The sequence below is a fragment of the Ciconia boyciana genome, chromosome 14 (genome assembly GCF_034638445.1).
Source record: "Ciconia boyciana chromosome 14, ASM3463844v1, whole genome shotgun sequence".
Lineage (NCBI taxonomy): Eukaryota > Metazoa > Chordata > Aves > Ciconiiformes > Ciconiidae > Ciconia > Ciconia boyciana.
In genome coordinates this window covers 5,598,574-5,619,448 of record NC_132947.1, presented here as the reverse complement: position 1 = coordinate 5,619,448, position 20,875 = coordinate 5,598,574, and the positions used below count along the sequence as shown (strand labels likewise).

The following is a 20,875-nucleotide window of genomic DNA, read 5'->3' as shown; positions in this document are numbered from 1 at the left end:
TTTAGTGAATGTGTCAAATTGGCATGATACATAAAGCAATTTTGGCTGCAGCTCTTTCTGTTGTACTGAAACTTTAAGTAAAACATTGTGTTTTGATTTAAAATATCCACAATTAAATTTGCTGCCCTTTCTCCACGTGCTATCTATGACTTGTTTCTTATTACAGGATATATTACACACACTACTGTAAGAAAAGATATAGCCAATTCCCTTAACCCTTACCTATTATCGCCTAAGAGCTGGTATTATGACAGCAAATGGGGCCACACACAGGAGTGTTTTTCTAGGCACAAGTGTCAGGTATTTCACACAATGTGAAATCCTCTTTTACCTTCAATTTTGCACTCTAGGTAGGTTTGTCCGCAAAGAGGTGTTCATAATTAACTGGGGAAAAAGAAAGTATTAATAAATTGGTGACTTAATTTCACCTGGAAAATAACTGGCAGAGTCCTGGGAAAAAAAGCCCCAGACAATTCCCAAATCCGTAGCCCAGATTTGAGTCAAAACTTCGCACTTTTGTCACACAAGCACTCCCCCTGTCCTCCTGGAATTACGCACCGAACCACAGGATCAGAGCGTTGGGAGGTGATGGGCTAAGCTCAGCGCTAGCAGCCACAGAAGGGCCGTGCCCCCGCGCTGGGGAGCTGCTGCTTCCCCCCTGCCCTTCACCTGCGCGGGGTGGGAAGCGGGGGGCGGCCCGGGGCGGGAAGCGCGGGCCGTGGGAGGGGGAGGCAGGCAGCTGGGCGCGGGTGGGAGGTGTCTGCAGCTGGAAAACAGCAGCTCCGGTTTCTGATGGGATTTGGGGGTGGGGTGGGAGGTGTGTGTGGGAAAAGCCAAGCGATGGATCTTCCCTGCTTTTGACAACACTCTCGCCTTCAGGACTAAATCTGCGCTGGAGGGAAATAACTGCAAGGGAGAACCACTAATCACACCTCCGTGCGGGAGCTGACTCCGGGGAGCAGGCTGTGCCGCCAGCCCAGGACATTCCCTGCCTCCAACCTGAAGTGATTCCTCCTGGAAGGGGTCAGTCGCCCCCGCGGTTCACCTTTGCCTGCAGTTAAACAAGCGTGCGATCTGGGTTTCATGGAGCTGGGTTTATTGTTCCTCTTTGGACTTACAATTACATCGACTGCAGGTAACACGAATTTATTTCTTTCTTTGCCACTTCCATGCATGCACACAAAGAAAGGCTGGGGTGTTTTTTTCTTTTGTCTTCTTCTTCCAAAAGGCTGTAAGCAACAGCCCACCCCGATGCGCGGTAAATAACTAGACGCCAAAGACATCATTTGGCCGCACGTAGGTTTAAAACAAAAGCACTCGCTAGCGATGCACCCCAAGCCTGCGGGGGCTACCGGTGCAGCCCACCACGCTGCAGTAAATGTAAACATAACGGTGCTTTAACAGCGCTGAAACTTTCCAGGGGCTGGTGAGGGTTCGGCTCCCGCTACAGACGGGGCTGTAAGGCCCCGGGGGCGGGGGGCGCTCCCCGGGCGGGGGGTGCGCGGGGGCAGGGGCGCCGGGCTGGCGCAGGGGGAGCTGAGCGCTGCTCTTGCCTTCCCGCCGTGCAGGGTCCGCGCTGCCCCGGCCTCGCTCCCTGCCGCTGCCGGCCGGCGGCGAGCCGCGCTCGGCGGCGCTGGGGCAGAAGGAGCGGGAGGAGAGCGAAGCGGCGCTGCCGGCCGGCGGCAGGGCCAAGGTGGACGGCGGGGCGCTGCGGCGCCGAGCCCGGCGCTGCACTTGCTACACTTACAAGGACAAGGAGTGCGTCTACTACTGCCACCTCGACATCATCTGGATCAACACCCCCGAGTGAGTGAGTGAGCGAGTGCGGGCGGGCGGGCGGCGGGGCGCGAAATGGCGGGCCGGGCCGCGAAGCCCGCGACCCTCGCGGGCAGGGGGAGCCGAGGGGCCGCCCGGCGCGGGTCGCCGGGAAGGCTGTGTGGCGGCCCGGCCTCTGCCGCGGGGCGCTGGCGGGCGGGGGTTCCCGGGGGACCCCCCCCAGGGGGAGAGCCCGGGCGGGGGCGCCGCGGGCCCCGCTGGAGGCGGAGCCGTCCCCCGGCGGGGTCAGGGGGGGACGAGCGGAGGCCGCCGTGCTCCCCAGGTAGCCCGGGCTCCGCCGCCGGGGCGGAGCGCTGCTGGGGCAGGCTGTGCTGCGGGGCCTGCCGAGCCCCGGGGAGCGGAGCGAGCCCGGCGGTGTGGCGGGCCGCGCCGCGCCGCTCCCTCGCCGCCTTGACACCTGCCGGGCTCCGCCGGGCGGCCCGGACGGAGGGGCGCGGGGGTGCCGATGAGCCAAGAGAGCCTGGGGCAAACGCCTGCGGGCCCAGTCGCCTCAGCGCGGTAAATTCCCGCCACCCACACGCAGGCACGCACAGGGCCACGGCCGTACGTGCGTACCCTGCGGTACGCGGCATGCGCGTCCCGTGTGTGGCCTGAGCGAAACTGGGCACGGGGAAAAAAGTAGTTAGTTTGTAGGAGAAATCCGTTTCTAATAAACCCCTTTCTGGGAAAGGAAGAACAGTGTGTGTGTGTGCAACTACTGTTTTTGATAAAAGTTCATGCGGAAAAATACTTTGACATTAAAATAATAATTTGTGAAAACCTCAATATACCAGATTTAAGATGTTACAAAAGAACATCTGTTACAATTATGTTTTATGGGAATGACAAATGTAAGTTTTTGTTTCAACTCGTAATAAAAAAAATTCTTGAAACTGTAACATATCCCACGAATTGGAAGTTCCAAGTCTCACGCAGGTCAGTGGGGGTGGAGCACGTGTGCAGGAAAACAGGGTCTGGTGCTAACAGGACTTCATGAGAAGAAGTCATCCAGGAAGAGCGACACTTTGCCTACATCCGAAAGGTTAGAGGCCTCCTTTTCCTAGACCATTGTGTATATCCTGTCGCTCCAAGTAACTAAAACAGTCTTAAGGATTTGTAAAATATTTTCATAGGCTAATAGGTTTCAGTCCTGTAGCAACTACAGTGATCAGTTCATTAAAAAATAATTGGGAGATCAGATTAATCTAAAAGCAGATTTCTTTTCAGAATCTTCTTCCAAGAATTAAAGATCTTGGGACTGTATGACTGTGAACTTCTACACACACCATCAAGTATTCCACTGACTACAGTTTGGGGCATTTGTACTAACTCGGATCTGCTTTTGAATCAATTGCAAAGCTTTTAATCAGATTAAAATAACAAAAGGAATAGAAAAACAGAAAGTAGCCATAAAATAGGTTAAGTCAAATGGGGTTTAGGGCACTTAATTTGTAAATTCACGCGTGTGTCCTGGCTAGAGGCCATGTCTGATGACAAGTCTTTTTAACTTCTACCAACCTGTAAGTATCATGTATTCACACAAGTCATTCAATTCTTTGCGTTCCATACCTGCACTAATACACCCCAGGATTACGTAGAATTATTTTAGCCAAATATTTATAACTCAGTATATTTAAGTCAGAGCTTACCAGTGAAAACAGGGGAAGGACATTCCTTTTCCTCTACACACTGAATAATAGAATTCTGCTAATTTTAAACACACCCCCCCCCCCCTTTTTTTTTTTAGGATATCCTGAGAATTTTTTCCTACCTGAAACTTTTGTGCAAACATCACCAAAGAAAGAACAAAAAATAGAGATTAAAGATATATGATATTTGCGTGATACCTGTAGTATTAGCAATGAAGTATGTATAATAATACAAGTATTAAACAGTTAGGGCTGTAAGTCTCTGCTTTCTTAACTGAAGTCAGTTGTACATAAAATAACAGCAAAGCTCTTAGATATGTAAAGTCTACCCCCACTGCCCAGTGTATAGGTTAGCCTGTGACGATTCAACATGAGTTCTAGGAGATTCTGATTCTTATCACACATAATTTTTATGCCATTTGAGTGGACATTTCTATGCAAGCTACAGAATGAATATATTAAATTTCAATATTCAATCTGAATATTAAATATTCACATAGAATGATACATTTTAGCTACTGTGCTCCAAAGACTTGAACCTGTATAACCTAATAATGCTGTTGGAACTAGGTGAATCAGGATGCTGCGGGCCCTCTGGGGTTGATAAATAGTGAGTGGATAATGGTGGAAAGTAGGGGAATTAATCCAGTAGGAACTGCATTTTCTGGAATCTGTAAGTGCTCATTAGAATTGGAGAAAGGGGGTCCTCTCAAAGTTAGCTGGCTGCGGTGCCTAGAGAGTGGTGCACTTTGGCTGGAAGAGCCCGGTGTCTGATCTGGGCTGCCTTGCTGTCCTGCTCCTCTGGCTGTTTCTTGAGACTTGCCTGGTCTGAGCCAGCAAGGCGAGCAATGAAAGGAAAAGCTCTGTTTACAGGTGTGGTGGGTATACGAATCTGCCTCTAAGTTGAAAGAGCGCAGTCTCGATTTTCAAAAATCGTAGGATTCTTCTTCAGAATGCTTCTATATATGAGGGCAGAGGTAGTCACTGAAATAAGTATGTATGGAGATATTAGACATTTAGGACCATGTTCAGTGCAACAGAAGCAGGATTAAGATTTTGTGTCACACATCTGAATGAACAGGCACTAATTCTGGCCTAGTGTCCTACCTGGAACAATGTCTCAGTAAGTCAAAAGGGACTTCTGGACGTAAATGAGAGAAATCAGGACTGCTTGTGCAATTTAATATCCCAAGAAAGTTATACTACTTCTTTTAAATGGAAGTAACCACTGGGTCTGTACAGCCTGGCTGTTTGTAAACAGGGCTTTTATGTTGCTGCTGCACGCATTTTGTTGAAAGTTTTTATATTTACAAAAAATTTGGCTCAAATGCAACTTTGAGGACCATACACACAATGGGAGTCCAGAAAGATGGTGTTAAAGATAGAAGTTTTCCTGACGTCTGTTGATTCTGATCTTTTTCCTGCTTATTTACTCATCACATCTTTTTTGGTTTTATTTCCTACATCAAACACTACAATTGCTTTTTATTATTTTTTTTCTTTCTTATTTCCCCTGACTTACATCCTTCACTTTATCATTTGTTATTCCCATCACAATTCCTTAATATTTTCTGTTTCCAGGTTACTCTCTCCTCCATACTTCAAAGTCAAACTTTACTTCCTCCTCTGGTTTCTTCTCCCTGCTTTTCCCAACAGAAGATGCTGTTAAGCATTGTTGTAATATATTCAAAACAAATCTTGGCCATGGCCAAGATTTCTCCTCCGCTTCTGGAAAAGTGGTTAAAGTTTTTATTGAAACTGTTGGAGGCAGAGTGACGATAGAGGATCTATTCCTATCCTTGCTGAGAAAACACTTGGATCAGCTGGGTGACAGCTGTAGAAAAGCACGAAATTGCCGAACATGCAGCCTCTGACTGTTACATGATAAATTATCTCTCCACACATGTTTGAGTATTGCTTTATACTTGTCCATGAACCACTGCTGTTAGTCCAGACCACTAAGCACAGCAGTGTTATTTTGACATAGTGAGTCTTTTATGCTGGGAACAGTGAGAGCCTTAAGTGGAAGAGACGACAACCTAAAGCAAGTCAGGTAAGTCAGAATAGAATAATGCAATTATGTGGTGTAGACAAAGGTTGCATAACAAAGATAATTAAAAGATGGTAAATTGTTCTCACTGATAAGGTTTATTACTCAGGAATTAGTTTGCAATATATTTTTTTTGTCAAGTCATTAATTATGCTTTTCGTGATCTATAGCTACAGATACATTTTAAAGAAGAAAGAATGAATTGTCTTTTAAACAGTACCCGCTGAGGTAATACAGCCACAACTTGATGCTTAATTCTGTAAGTTAAAGAAGAAAATATAGGCAAGACTACTTTTAGATCTGCACTTCTTCAAAGGGGTCCTGTATTTCAGTATGAACTGAGCTTGTGCATCCGACAGCAAAATGCGGTTCAATTAATGACAGTAATGTTGCCATGTGAAGCTTTAGAGATGCTCAGAATGATTAGTAAAAGATTAAAAAGTGACAACTATAAGAAAGTGATACTATCATGAGGACACAATATCAGATACTCAAGTGGTCTTTAATTATGAAAAAAAGTATAATGAGAGTTTATAGCAATAACCCAGACACTTTCAAAGGAGAATTAGCATAGATCCACAATGGTAAAGTTATTTCCTCACTCAAACCAAGCACCAAAAATAATAATTTCTTGAAGTGTCCAAATCAAAGCAAAAGTGGTTTTTTTTCTAGGTGATATGTCTTATTTCAGTATCAGCTATTATGCTCAAAAGAGGAGTAACTAAGTGAATTTCTGTGACCATGTTATAAAGACCAGCTTACAGGATGATCCACCAATTACATGAATTTCTGAATTAGTAGAACTGGATGGACAAAGTGAAAGGAAGAATTTGATCTAAGATCTTTGTGTTTGTGGCTCTGATCCTCTCTACTTGCACAAGTTCTGTGTCCTCAGTGGAAGGACAAGGGCATGCACTGACTTGTAGTCTGTTGCTTTGCTCTGTGGGATATATTGGTAGAGGATATGGTGTGTTTCACAGTGTGTGGTTACATGATGACACTGCAAGGATGTAGTGTTTTGTCACTTTATTAAAGAAGGAATTTGTTTCTGTAACATATGCAAGTCAGATGTTCCTAAGTGGCCATAAAAATTTAGCACGAGGTTGACTCCAGAGAGTTCCCCTGTAGAAATCCATTTTCCTGACCTAATGTGACCACCTGTTGGCGTGAGAAAGGCTTTTCATACACTTTCTTTTTTTTGGTCTTTCCTGAAAGTGCTGACAAGTGGGTCTGTTAGGGGTCCAGGACTTGTCGGAAGCTAAACAGACAACAGCAGCTGATTCCACATACAATAACTTCTCTAACAGTTAATGTTAATGTTCAGTTAATGATCTTTGCTCACTACTGGCTTATGTCACCATCAGAAAGTCAATTTAGAATGGAAACAGTTTGTACCCTATCATCGCTTCACTCATAGTTTTGCTCGTATATAGAGAGGAAGTGATGCCTTGGGATGTTGTTACAAAAGAAAAAGACTTAAGACAGCCAATTGGATACTCTTGTTTAACTGTATGCTCTGCTGGCTAACTTTTCCTTCATAACATCTTTTTGTTACCTGCATCTCACTGATGATTGAATTTTGTTGAACAGAAGCCCACATAATGTAATTTAAAGTGCTTTTCATCCTTATGGATATTAAGTGGTATTATAAAGTATTACAGTTATCCCATTTTTTGAGAATTATTTTCATCATTAGTTAAGTATAGATGATGTCCCGTGTATTACTGGAAATAAAAGTACACAGCTAAAGATCTCTTGTTTGGCAAAACAATTAAGCATGTGCTTATAATCTTAATAGATCAGACTGAAAATACCTGGTAGCCAAAGGCATGATGATAAAACATTGGCTGCAAGCCAGGCAGTTCAACTAAGGAAGCTGATCTGTCGGTTAAACAGTGCGCATGGTTAACCATCAGAACCAAGTGCCAAAAGTGAAGTAATGAATAGTCTGTTGAGTTGATTTTCTTTTTCTGAATGAAGTTTGCCCTGCATTTTGCAGACTTTACTATCCACGTGTTCACTGAAATCTATTTGTCTTACATGTGTGGATGCTACCAAGATTAGACTATGTGTATGCACTGCATGTCCTAAGGCAGCCTGACTGTTGAAGGATAAAAAGAATCATCTTAACAAGCTAGTAACAATTGAAATAACTAAAGCTATGGAATCTATGGTCATACTCGCTGGTCAAAAAAAGTAGTATAAAGCAGATAATCTTACTTATCTCCATCAATTCCTTTTAACTTTTTCCTTTTTTTTTTTAGTTACAAATTTTATGGAAATTTAAATGACATTGTAAATATCTCTAATCCTAAAAATTGGAGGATCTTTGGTGTTAAAAAGCTGCACAAATCTTCACATCAAATGGAGAGTATTTCAAATAGATTTATTGAACATAGTAACAGGCTTCTGCTGTTATTGTTATGTTTTATCATGGACAAACTGATTTGATTTTTAGGCCTGTTATTCAAACATAGTTCTTCTTCTTGCACATTTAAATCGTGTACTGACTTCACACTTTCAGTGTCTTACTGTCTGAAACGTGCACAGCTTGCATGCCCTCCACAGTCTAAAAGTAGAATACATCCTCTTAGTCTTCCTGTAAAGCTTATTTACAGTACTCACAGTATTGATGTTTTAACAGCAGTATTTTCAGAAAGACTTGAAATAAGTTGGCTCTGCAGACTAAAATCCCATGTCACTGCAGGAGCTGGCCCTGGAAAGACGGGGTCAGGGATGAGACACACTAGTAGCTAGTGCCTTGAAATTTCACTACTGCTGCTCACGTTGGTCTAATTCTAAGAATAAACAGTCTCGAGGGCTGTCAAACCACAGTCACTTTCATCAGTCTTAAATTGTAACACCATGTGTTTATTTTCCCCCAGGTTTTTGTTTCATTTGTTTTTAAACCAGCAGTGGATTTTGAACTATACACACTGTGGGGAGCAGTAGAAAGACGCATTAGAGTGTGTGTTCTTTGTGTGCACCGGTATGGTGGCTTCAGACGCTAGCAATAAGTACTCTGAATTTTAGTTTGAAAAAGCTACAGTTTGACACTTAATTTGATTCCTTTCATCCATATTTTCCAGCTGCTCTGCCTTTTGCGATTTACCTCAGTGTATTTGCGTTAGAACCAGCCCACTTACTAATAATACTCCCTGCCAGTCAGAAGAAGAAAAACGAATTATGGGAGTTTGAGCCTCACAGACAGAAAATGCTGCACAGGATTTTATTTCTTTATTTAAACTAACAATCATATATCTTGGCACAAAACTGGGAGCAGATTAGGATTGGTATGAGGTACTGAAGGACATGAGCAGTGTTGTTTTGAGAGGTATTTCTGTGAAACAAGGGCTCAGTTTATTAGGACAGGTGAGCTCTACACAGCTTCTCTGGGTATTTGGGGTGTTAATGGAAAAATACCCCCCCTCCGCTTGCTTCATATTGCTTACCTCAAGAAGTGTACCCCAGCTTTTCACTCAACAACTCAGATATTTTTCTGATCATATTGGAAACAGAAAACATGTAACGTCCTTTTGACAGCTACAGGAAGAGGATGACTAGTGATGAAAAGCCGTCAGATTCTCTCACAGTACTTAACTTGGGTACCATGAAGTCCCAGTAGGGGAGAAATCAAAGAACTCATGTGGTCAGTGAAACTGCATGATGAAGCAGATGTGTGCAATCCTTAGCTTATTATCTAATTTAGCTACAACTAATTAACTATAACTAATTTGGGGACCTCACAAATTAGCAAGTATTACTTAAAGAATAAGACTGGGGGGTGGGGGGGGAAGTGAAGGTTAAACCAGATCTAGCAAGATCATGGAGGTACCTCTTTTTGGATAACAGTAGCCTGTTAGGTATCTAGAAACACGGACTACTACTAAATTGAGGATGTGGAAAATAAAGGTGTGGTTATAAAGTATAACAGTTTGTTTCCTCTGAAAATAATTTTAACTGCAAAAAGCTACTCAGAAGAAGTACAGCTTCTGTGAAGGGAGCATGTGGTTAGGATGACAGAACACCAACAAGTCAGGCACTTCTTTGAAGAAGGTGTTTTACTTCTTAAATGATGAGGATGAGAAGGAAGGGATAATATGGGAGGTACACCTTTTGTGAACTATTCTGTTAAAAAATACGCCTGTTACAGAAAGAGTTGTAGCCAACTTTCAGAGCAGCCAATGATCTCTTCATCTACAGAGCTACACAGTATTACTGCAGTAGCTTTATATGAAAGTATACACAGAAATATCTGTTATTTCCCCCAAGCATCTTTCCTTCTGGAGACATTTTGTTTCACTTGGAGGATGTTAAATTTTGCTTCCTTTCCATGTTCTTTGTTCTCAGTGGTCCTTACAGGGATCTCATACAGTTTAAGATTGTCTGAAAACACTGGAGACTGCTGGGAGCCTTGCCGGCCTGGATGCATGCCAGAAAATACATTGCTGAATACTGAAATCACAGCATCTAAGATGATTGCTGCAACCCCCTCATCCCTTTGTTTTGGCTGAAACTCTCAAGTGCCCTGGAGGTATCTACTGTGTTTAAGTGGCTGGGAAAGTAGAAAATAATAGCAGCTCATAGGTCAGTTATAACGTAGCATGAGAAACTCGGCCACATGTTATAAAAATTAAAATAAACCAATTGGATTTGTCTGCCTGAATTCTGAACATTCACTATAGTATAAATGAGGAACAGCAGGACTTAGGCAAATCATACTATCCAGTTAGACTCGAAGGTAGTAGTCATTCAATGGGCAGTTTTTTTCTGTGGGAAAGTTTCACTGATATCACTGGTTCAGAATGGCTGTTTCATGATTACTTGGTACTTCGTGTCTTTTTCAACAAACAAATGCCTATCTCTGTTAATTTAATGGCAAAAACTTGCTTCAAGAGTTAGACGACTTTTAGGGGGAGAGCTTTTATGATTGTAGTTTTGTGGACACAAAGTACATAAATAATCTAGGCTATTTCAGTATCTGAGTATCCAATCCGCAGATCTACACTTTTTTTCTTTTAAAATTCTGGGAGAAACACTGGCTGACCTAAAGATTGCTGTGTGTTCCTTCCATTGCAGAAATCAAAAGTATGTTTCAAGTGACAAGAGCACACTGTGCTTTGATTAGCTTTGTGCTGCTCTGTATTATACATGGAATTATCTTCAGGTAACAGATCTGTTGCACTGACTAATCATAATTTCACCATAGGGAATAATTCCAGGTACTGGAGAGTTGTGTTAGCATCTTCTTTTTTTGCATACAGAAAAAGAACAAATAGCTTACACTGAAGAAGAAACTATTTCCTTAAACTCAGATCTTCTGTAATTTAGAAAATGCTTTAAAACTGAGCATGCAGACTTTTAGGCACCCACTCCCTGGCTGCAGTAATCATACTGGTAACTGAACTCTACAAAAGAGGGTCACTTCCACACAAATCTCAGGTTTGTATGTTGCCACACAGATAGTAGTTCAAAGTCGTACCTTGGAAAGGCTGATCCAGAATTGCATAGGTTTGCTTGTTCTCCACTTTGTAGAGGAGAGAGGCATAAAGGACACGCAGTACACATCAGCTCTGAAATATGTGGAAACCCATTTCACTGCTTCAGGAGAATTTTGTTCTCCTAAAGGAAGAAACGATGCATACTGAGTTAAAGGTCGGAAATTAAAAATTTCTTGTGAAATATAAATGTTAAGAAATTTTAAAAATCTTTGGATTTTGCATAGAAATTTCCAAAAAGTCTGTAAATTACTCTTAGCCAGGACTTTGGCCATAATGGTCATAATGGTAAGGAACATGGTATAAGGGAACTGGTTGTTCAGGATCCCTGGAAGCCTAGCAGATGACTAGGCAACAAATCTGCCTCTGCCTAGTTCAGCTGTTCCTCATCTTCACTGGGGGACACAAACTGCTCTGTGTATACTAAAGTCATCAAGCTTTGACTAAAGAAAACAGATGCCTCACCTGAAATGGAAAGCAAAGAGACTTCTTAGCAACACAAATGCTTGGTGACAGTTACGTGTTGACAATAATTCCCATTCAGCATGTAGAAATTGTGATTCTACTTACTTCCTTTTGAACCTGAGCATTGCAGCACCATAAATAAATAACAGTAATAATAAATAATAATAAAAAGCAGCATTTGTTAATCACATGTAACAATCTAAGATTAAGCATGCTGCTAGGCAGATGCTTCTGATACTTGTTCAACTGAATCTCTTTGGCATTTCCTCTCACTTCTGAAGTGCTGAGAAAGGCATGAACTAACTTGAAATACTGACATTTTCAGCTGCTGGAATGATAACCATACACACACTAACATTTGCATAAATGTTGTGATTTATGAGTTGCATCAGAGTAACTGACAGGCAAGAAAACATCTGCTATATTTTTTAGCTCTTTCTGAATACTGTTGGAAAGACTCTGGATTGCTATTGAAGTTTATCTGTTTTGGGTTTGAATTTTTGGATTAGAAATCAAAACCAGGCATATTGTGAGAATTATATTTCCATCTCTGATTAGCAGGTCTGCACATTAGCTTACATAAACCCTTTTGCTTCTAGTTAAAGTTCTTGCACTTGAAAATGTCATTGCATTGGCATGTGTTTCTGAACCACTGAGAATGAAGTGGTCTTGAATACATTTTCCAAGCTATGAAGCATACTCTTACAAGCATTATAAGTTTCATAGAAAGAACATAAGGCACTTCATTAGAAAGATCAGAAGCACTATCTAAAATATCAGTCTCCTCCTTTGCTTAGGGCTGTGATTCATGGTTCTTATCACTTGTAATTATACTATATTCTCTACCCCTGCCTGTTTGCTGGAATTTACTCTCTCTTAGGAAAGACAGCAGACTGGTAATGGGCCCATTCCTCAATCATTGTATGTACATACTGATGTATTAAGATAAAATTGAAGTTGATGACAATTCTAGTTGTTCCATTAATTTGCAAACTGTGGCAACTAAGGAATAAAACACATGCCCTTCTTCCTTTCTGGCTATTCAGGCAGAATCTCTGACACATGGCAAACTGCAAGGCAAACTGCAGCTCAGGCCCACAGTGATTCCAATTTAGAGAATTAGATTAAGAGAAAACAGTATTGTATTTTGGAAAAGTGGACTTTTTAACAAGGAACCACTTTAAATGATGAGAATAACATACTACAGTATTTTATGTCTTGTTAGCACAATGTGGGATGACATCTGCAAAAGCTGTGCAAAGCTTCTTTGTCCCCTGGCAAGCTATCTGCCATGAAATAGGGATTTCATGTTTAGCTAGACCAAGCAAAATTCATCATTTCATTTCAGCCTAAATCTGAGCAGGAAGTTGAATAACAGAATTTTACCAGACAGTTTTCATGGAGAGTTTGCCACTTGTAAAAATACAGGAACTTCCTCCCGTTCCTGTCTCTAAATACCAGCCATTACTTCATAAAAAACCATGAACGTATCAAAAAGTATGACTATACAGCAATTATTTATGTCAGAAGTTACCTGCATTAGCCATTTATCATTCATTATTCTAAAGTAGATGGCAGTATAGAATTATTTATACTCTTTCATTATAAAATGGGACTCACCCCTAATCCTGAAGACAGCAAAAAGCTTTTTAAATGACTGAGAAGGGGGGCCAAAGTCAAGTCCTAAAGTCTTTTAAGACTAGTATGCATATTCTTGGTCTCTCCCAGTGTCTAGGCATAGCCATAGAATGAAGGAACTAGTGAAAATATGCAACAGTTTCTGCATATAGGCGAGGCAGACCACCATCTGCTGGAGAAAGATCATCTCATGGTCTCTGACACAGAAATACTGCTTGTGATTTTCTATCTTTCAGTATAATTTTATGATAAAGCTATATATAATAGGTGTGCTCTGGTTCAGGCTGTGAAAGGTGAGATGCACTGTTAGAAGCTCATATGTACTATAAGTGCAGAGGTTTGAATAAATTATTTGCATCAACTGTACTGATGTTACATCACAAATTATTGCAGAGATGAGGAAAATAATGTTTCTGAACCTTTCAGCCCACCATGAGTGTGGTGAAATGGAAAATTTGCAGCTTTCCAATTAATAGCCTAATGATGTTTTTATGAAAGCAAATGAAAGAAGTACAACTATGTGAAGTTAGTGGTTCCAGACTGATTATTCAGGCTTTGTTTTGTAACCTTTCTGTAACTCTTCTAAGATCTATTCTTACTTCCTCTCCCCGCCTTTTTTTTTCCTCCCCTCCTCCTTTCTTGCTTTTGAACATGAGATTCTTTTCAGATTTTTAGAGTTTGTGGATTTGTGGGTTGCTTAGCTCACCCCTCAACAACACAGGAACTTTTATGGGTCTCCAGAAGTTCCATGTGGTGTACACCTGCTATCGATTGAGATTCTTTAACAATTTGTAGGAAAATAACTTATGGCATCAGTCTAAACTACCTAATGCCTTTTGGGGATGTTAGCAGGCACGGATGAAGCATGTCCTTTTCTGATAATAATATTAACTATAGCCCCTTAAAGAACAAAGCATGCCAGACTGCAGGGAAATAAATAGAACTACCTCTTAGTATTTCTTGGTGTGCTGCAGTACAGAATATGATCTCTCGTAGAAAACTACTAGTAGATACATACGAGGAAGATTATCTAGCTGTTTCTCACATTTATAACTCCACGGGTCATGTTCCAAACGTGATGCAGTAAACAAATCATGCTGACAGTTTTTCCTATTTCTCAATGATAAAATTAGTGGCAAATCAGGCTCTGAATCATGAAGATGACAACACCAACATGATGTTACTTATCTGTTGGAAATCAGCACAGCTCCTTTGTCACTTCATATCAGCTATGGCACTGAACATTACAAATTTTGTGCATTTGTGGGGGATAACCAACACAATCAAGGACTAAGCAGTAAAATAAGCAATAACCTGGGGATGCATTTGTATCAGCTGTTAGGATCAAATCAAAATTTTTTTAGATAGCCAGTGTAGCTGCCAATTAATTCTGCCAGTTAAGCTGATTGTCTGCTACTTTATAACTTTGTGAAAGCCTGAGTTTTTTGAGCAGAAGTTGTGATCTGTTATAGGGAGAACTTCTAACATAAGCATAGGTTTGATTTTTGTGCTGCTATTTATTGCTTTGCATCAAAAGATCTATTTTCTAAAACAGAAAAAATATGGAGTTTCATTTTAATTGGCTCCTAAAATATACAATATTTGCGATTCTCACAACAGGAGGACTGTGCCATATGGGCTATCTAACTACAGAGGCAGTTTTAGAGGTAAAAGGTCTACCGGCCAGATTCAAAGTACTTTCCAGTCTTCATTTCGGTGTTCTTGTTTGGATGCTCATGACAAACAGTGTATGCAGTTTTGCAGAAGAATGCAAGACAGAAGAAGGTGAGTATCTTTTCTTAATATTGCAAACTGTCTACATGATTTGACTATTTCATGGAGATAAATTAATCAAGTTTCATGTATCAAATGAAACCGATTAGCAAATACATTTATTTTAAATAAAATTCTCATTTCCAGTTGTGGTGGGTTAACCCTAGCCAGCAGCCAAGCACTTACACAGCCGCTTGTTCACTTCCCCCTTAAGTGGGACAGGGAAGAACAAAAGCAAGAAAACTCATGTATCACAATCAAGAGAGTTTAATAGGTGGAAGAAAGAGGCTGGACCCAGCCAGTCCCCGTACAGCACTGCTTTGAATTTTCTTTTTGCTGTTTCTTTTTATGATGTGGTATCTTTGAAACAGCAGATCTCCTGTCCGGTTAGGGGCGTGCGTAATATTGAACTATTTTAGAATGTTTTAGGTTTTATCTAGTCTAATGAAGAGCATGACATTGTCATTTTATGAATGGCTCTGAAGGGTAGTTGATGAGAACACAGTGACAAACTTAGAAAATCTCTCTTCCCCAGAAATCATGGATCAATGAAAAAGACAGAGGAGAAAGACCAATGCAGGGAAGAGGAACACACTTTAATTCAGTAGCACAGAGAGTTCAGAGGATTCTGAACAGTCAGGTATGCTACAGATGTTTAATGTTGAAAAGAAATATTAATTTTCCATAACTTTTGTTTGTTTTTGCAGAACTCTAAATTCATTCAACTGAATATTATAACTTCTTGCTAAATAAGTGTAGAATTTGGCCCATGAGTTGTTTGTTTGGTTTTTTTAAATTTATTTTTTAAAATAAACTTTAGTATACACAGAACTACTACAACCTTCCTCCTGCTGATATAGTTCCTTCAAAAGTTGGATTCTTTGGCTATAAGCCAATACATATTTTGGCAACAGTCCACCCTTTTTTCTTTCATTTTTTTAGGGCAAGGGCTGTTCCTGTCTATCATCTTTTTGCTCATTTAGCACTGCAACAACTTAAGCTACATGTCCCAGTGCAGTGCTTCAGTAAAAAACTTAAATTGTCAAGGTAAAGAAACAGAACAAACTTTGTGGAAAAAGTATTTTAAGGGAAAAATAAATCTACTTTAGATGTCAGATATAAAGAGGTTACTGTGACCTAGTAGCCAGTTTCAAAAAGTTCCAAATCTACCCTTAATACTATTGCTACATATGAAATGCAAAATGATGTCAGGATAAGCAAATGCTTGTAGTTCTGGGTAAAATGAAGCAGCCACTAGAACTAGAAAAGTTTGTTGTTTTTTTTAAAAAAAAGTCACACTATTACCCAAAATTTTTTGCTATGAAGGGAAGCACTTGGATTAGAAGTCCCCAAGCTGTGATTGCTATGATTATTTGATCAGAGCTAATTAGACAACTGGGTAGCATTCACTCTGTGTACACATAATCAAGGAGATGAACCATAGTTCTATCACGTAATAGGGACTTAGTTCTGAATAATTAAGCAGTTTGGGTTTTTTGTTTGTTGTTGGTTTTTGTTTGTTTGATTGTTTTAAAGCTTTAACTTTTATTTGCTGAAGCTCAGAAGCAAGAACTTAAACTGCAACTCTCCCTTTAGATGGACAAACTTGATGCTTCAGTCTGATGCCAGTGGAGAATTCAGCAGTATGCAACACTTTCATTTCAACAATGCCACTTTGAGGGCATGTGAACCTGTATGAAGAAGCTTTCTCCCATGCTCCCCTCGCGAGAGTCTCAGTAAAGGATAATCTTTATCATGTAACCTGGCAGGGAATGTATCACCGTTGAAGAAAAATTCAAAGGCAGATCCAAACTTCAGCAAAACAAAGTTTCAGGAAACGTTTTTCTATGTGAGTTAAAGAAGTACAACAGAAACATACTGTTCCACTTACTGCTTGCTATAGGTCTGAAGAATCCATCCACAGCTTTATGCAGGCAACTGTAATTGGAGAATGTGATGAGTTAGAAAGAGATTGCCTATACATGAGTTCTCATTAAGAATAAACAGATACAAAATATTTCTCTTGTTAATGTATGCAAGCCTGAATCATCATATTGTAACTTTGTGGCAGATGTTTAAATGACAATATCTATGCAGAATAAATATGAATGGCTAATATAAATATTATTATAAACTATAGCAAGTTAAGAGTATACACTGAATATTCAATAGATTACCTAATTTAGGCACAAATTATTCCTGCACTTCAAAGTTCCATTCAAAAACATTTCCAATGAGTATTTAAGGATGCACTGTAGTTGATGAACAGAACTCCAATTATTCATCCCAAAGAATTTCCTAAAGATGAAAGGGTAGGACTGTGGAACTTCAAATGAACCTTCATACAATTAGAATAACTTACTGTACTAGACCATTTGCTAGTCTAAGCCCCTACATACGCTATCATCCACAGTACATACATTCATCTTCGCTAGTACTATAAATCACATTTTTATCTCTTCATTGAAACTTCATCTCTGAATAACTTGGAAATTTGGCAATAAGGATTATATCCAACCCTGGACGTTTTTCAATGTAAATTTTTTCTTCAGCAATGATGGACTTTGTTTTGATAGGAGGATGCAAGAGTAAGTTAGGAAAAAAAAGAGTAACTTTTGCAAATCCTGTTCTATATTATTTAAAAAGAATGAGAGGAAATCCCGTACTTGTGACGTTACAGATATTTTTTTGGTTTGACTGACCTTCATGCAGACTTTCCCCAGGGCACATAGGTTAAACTGTAACTCGATGACATTAAATTATATTTTATCAGAAGAAAGATGGAGACCAAAAGAAAAATGAAAAGAAATTAACAGCAAAAATGGTTATATAGGCTTAAAATGGTGGTAATAGACTTTGCTGAAACAAGAAAGGGAGGTTTTTGCCAAAATATATATGATATATTTTATATATTTGTGGATATATTTCATAAATAAATTATTATAGTTATAAAATTAAGTATATCTTTCAGTTATTGCATTTGTATTAGTTTCTTACTTGCTGTACAAATGATTTTGTACATTTATAGAAAATAGATTATTTATTGTATAAAAACACTTTACATTCTATTTTCCCATAATTTTTAAAAGACACTGTATAGTTTTGGTGTTTGTAAAAAATAATCAAACTTTGTTATCAAGTATGCTTAATGTTCATTAATAACCACCAACTGGCATTTTTTTTCCCCCCCGAATGCAGACACCCAGGTCATACAAAAACTTGCCTTCTTCAAGAGATTGATAGTTCTCCTAACAGTTTGAGAATTGAGTATGAAAACATAACAAAAAATTATTTGATAATAATGACACATAAAAAGTTACATTTTGATTTTGTATCCCTTTTGCTATAAATGTAGCCTAATCTGGCCTAATTTGTATCCTGGGTCAAACGAGGAGGCAGTGGTCATTTGGATGGTGAGTTCTTTTTACAAACAATGTTCACTGACTTCAGCTTCAGTCATTACATATTTTTTTCTTTCCTGGAATTGCAGACACATCCCAGTGCTAACAAGGCTGTTAGTGCCTCCTCGACTGATACAATTCAGCTTTTAGATGAACTGCTCAGTCTATGTTTGGATTTCTACTGTCTTCCCCCACATTAATTCAATTTAAATGTTGCATTTGAAGATGGATTCACACCTTCCCCAGTCCCACATGCCTTCACTCTATTTTAAATGTTCACAGAAAAAAAAAAAAAAATCAAATTGGGTTCTTTCTTTGGCATGCAAGTAGATTTAGCCCATAAGTTGTGGGCTACGGGTTGTTATTGTTGTGCTTTTTCCTCAAGAAAGAAAAATCCAACTTTTTTTCTATGTGAATTCCACTTTCAAGTAGTTTGGTTTTGGGACTCTACACAGTAGCTGAAAACATTATGCCAACGTACTGCTAACAGTTAATGTAAAAATCAGTCCGTCATGATTACAGTAAAAGAAAGAAAATGAGAAATAACTGTTATATCAAACCCAGAAGAGGGAAAATCTAAAAAGTTTACTGTAGATATCTCCAAATAAGTCTATAAACCACAGCATATACCTGAAAATTATGTGTGTGCTGGGTTCATCGAACTACCATTATTCTGTCTGGGAATAGTTAACGGCCACAAGATTGTTTTTACCTAATTTCATATGTTTATAGAAAACGCCACCACTAATATTCCTCAGCTCTTTGGGACTCAGTTTACCTATTTTTAAGTAGAAGATTTTACGCTAATTTGAAATCCTATTCTTTAAAAATTAAACACAATTTTATGTACAACTAATGAATGTTTCTAACTAAGAAACAACTCTTAAAATGTGATAAATCACAAAATGATTATTTGCAGAAGTTAGAAATAAACATTTTTTCAACATGTAACATTAGCATAGTTAGCTGTACTGCAGAATTATTCTTGGTCTGGGATATTATTTTGAAGACACTTGTGTTTACTTTTGTAACAACAAATTAGTTCTGGTTCTTACTCTATTCCATGTATACCATTTATACCATACTCTATACCATTTATATATAAATCTGCTCTAATTCTGTCGGAGTTGCATAGCTCTCATTCTAGTTCCCATTAATAAAAGTTTAGTTTTCAGTTGTTAATAGCAATAAGGACAGTAAATAATCAAAAGTCTAGAAAACAATGTAGAAGGGAGGTTTGGAAGAATTTCAGTTTTTTAGCCTACAAAGGAGAAGGAAGAGAGGAGATGTGAATGCAGTCGTCAAATGCAAAGGGCTGTGACGGAGAGGAAAGCAGTATTTTGTCCCCCGTGTTCCCAGAAGGAAGTACAAGAAGTAGGGGCTTACATTACAGCAAAGCCATTCAGGTAAACATATCGGAAAGAATGGTTAAGTGCCATGAAGACAATGGTCTCCATCACCTCCTCCACCTCTTATTCCTTGGCTGTGCCTTGTGAAAGGCATAGGCTTTGATGTCAGAGTCTAAGAGGGCAGTCAAAGCTGTGAGTGTGAACGGGGACACCTATATCTTCCTACAGAGTTAGGTGACTATTCCCTGAGCAGAGCTCATGTCTCGTTTCCTGTACGTTAGAATAAATGGCTCCTTGCTTGCTGTGCTAGCTTTTGGGGATACCATTCTTTTGCTTCTAATTCTTCCCATATATTATAAAATGCTTGTAAAATCTGGGAGTCAAGTTCTTCTGTAGATCCTTCTCCTGTTATCTCAATATAGGGATGACAAAATAAGCCACGTAGGAGGAAAAGAAAGTGATTTTTATTTGACTTCACTAGGAAAGATGTTTCATTTTTATAAAGAAATCTACACAAATTAAAATAGATCCTTGATTTATTCATTTAATTATCCTCACCCTTACTAAGGGTTTTTTGTAACACACTGAAGTCTACCAGATACATGAGTGGGAGAGGCGATACATTTTTAGGGTTATTTTGTCATATAGGCAGAAGTAATTTTCTCTTGGCTAAACTGTGATGACTTAAGTCATACCTCACCTACTTTAAAATGGTATTTACTGTATGCTCCAACTATTTCTTAAATACAGAACTGATTTTTTTTTTCTGCATAATAAAACATGAAACTGCTGGCGTGATGTGCCAGCAGAGACTGAACGAAATGCTTTTGGTGGTTTTAAAATGCCCAAGTTTGACATCTAAGCCTTTCTCTCTCACAAAACACAGCTGAGCAAAAAGAGCTTGAGAATTTCTCTTGTTACAAGAAAAGAATGCAAGTGTTACACGCACTATAATACGCTTTTTATAATGACTAAGAGAAATGGTGGCCACAGTTCTGGGATGTGTTGTTATCTAATCCTTTTAGATACCTAGCACTCAAGCCTGAAAGATGTTCCCATTGGCAGCATCTAGCATCTTTCACACATACTCAAGATGTTGCTTTTAGGAGTTGGTTTTCAGAACAGCTAGGCAAAAATAACTCTGATGTGAAAGATTGCTGAGGACAATTTGGTTCAAGGTGATTTAAGACGACAAAATTGTGTGTCTTGATAAAAGTAAAATGCAGGCTAACATAAG

General features: G+C 39.5%; 1 protein-coding gene across 3 annotated transcripts; it reads left to right on the top strand.

The window, feature by feature from the left end:
* The first annotated feature begins 563 nt into the window (after window positions 1-563).
* Window positions 564-17,876, top strand: EDN3 (endothelin 3). Of its 3 annotated transcripts, none has more exons than XM_072879414.1 (7): window positions 564-585; window positions 880-1,135; window positions 1,569-1,806; window positions 2,735-2,857; window positions 14,736-14,900; window positions 15,424-15,528; window positions 16,485-17,876. In XM_072879414.1, the coding sequence occupies exons 2-6, from the start codon at window positions 1,084-1,086 to the stop codon at window positions 15,494-15,496; spliced, it is 651 nt and encodes a 216-aa protein (XP_072735515.1). In that variant the 5' UTR covers window positions 564-585; window positions 880-1,083; the 3' UTR covers window positions 15,497-15,528; window positions 16,485-17,876. The 3 variants fall into 3 exon arrangements, with proteins under 3 accessions (XP_072735515.1, XP_072735514.1, XP_072735516.1); XM_072879413.1 differs by lacking the exon at window positions 564-585 and adding an exon at window positions 586-678; XM_072879415.1 differs by lacking the exons at window positions 564-585; window positions 2,735-2,857 and having other exon boundaries at window positions 811-1,135; window positions 16,485-17,871.
* Window positions 17,877-20,875: the final 2,999 nt, after the last annotated feature.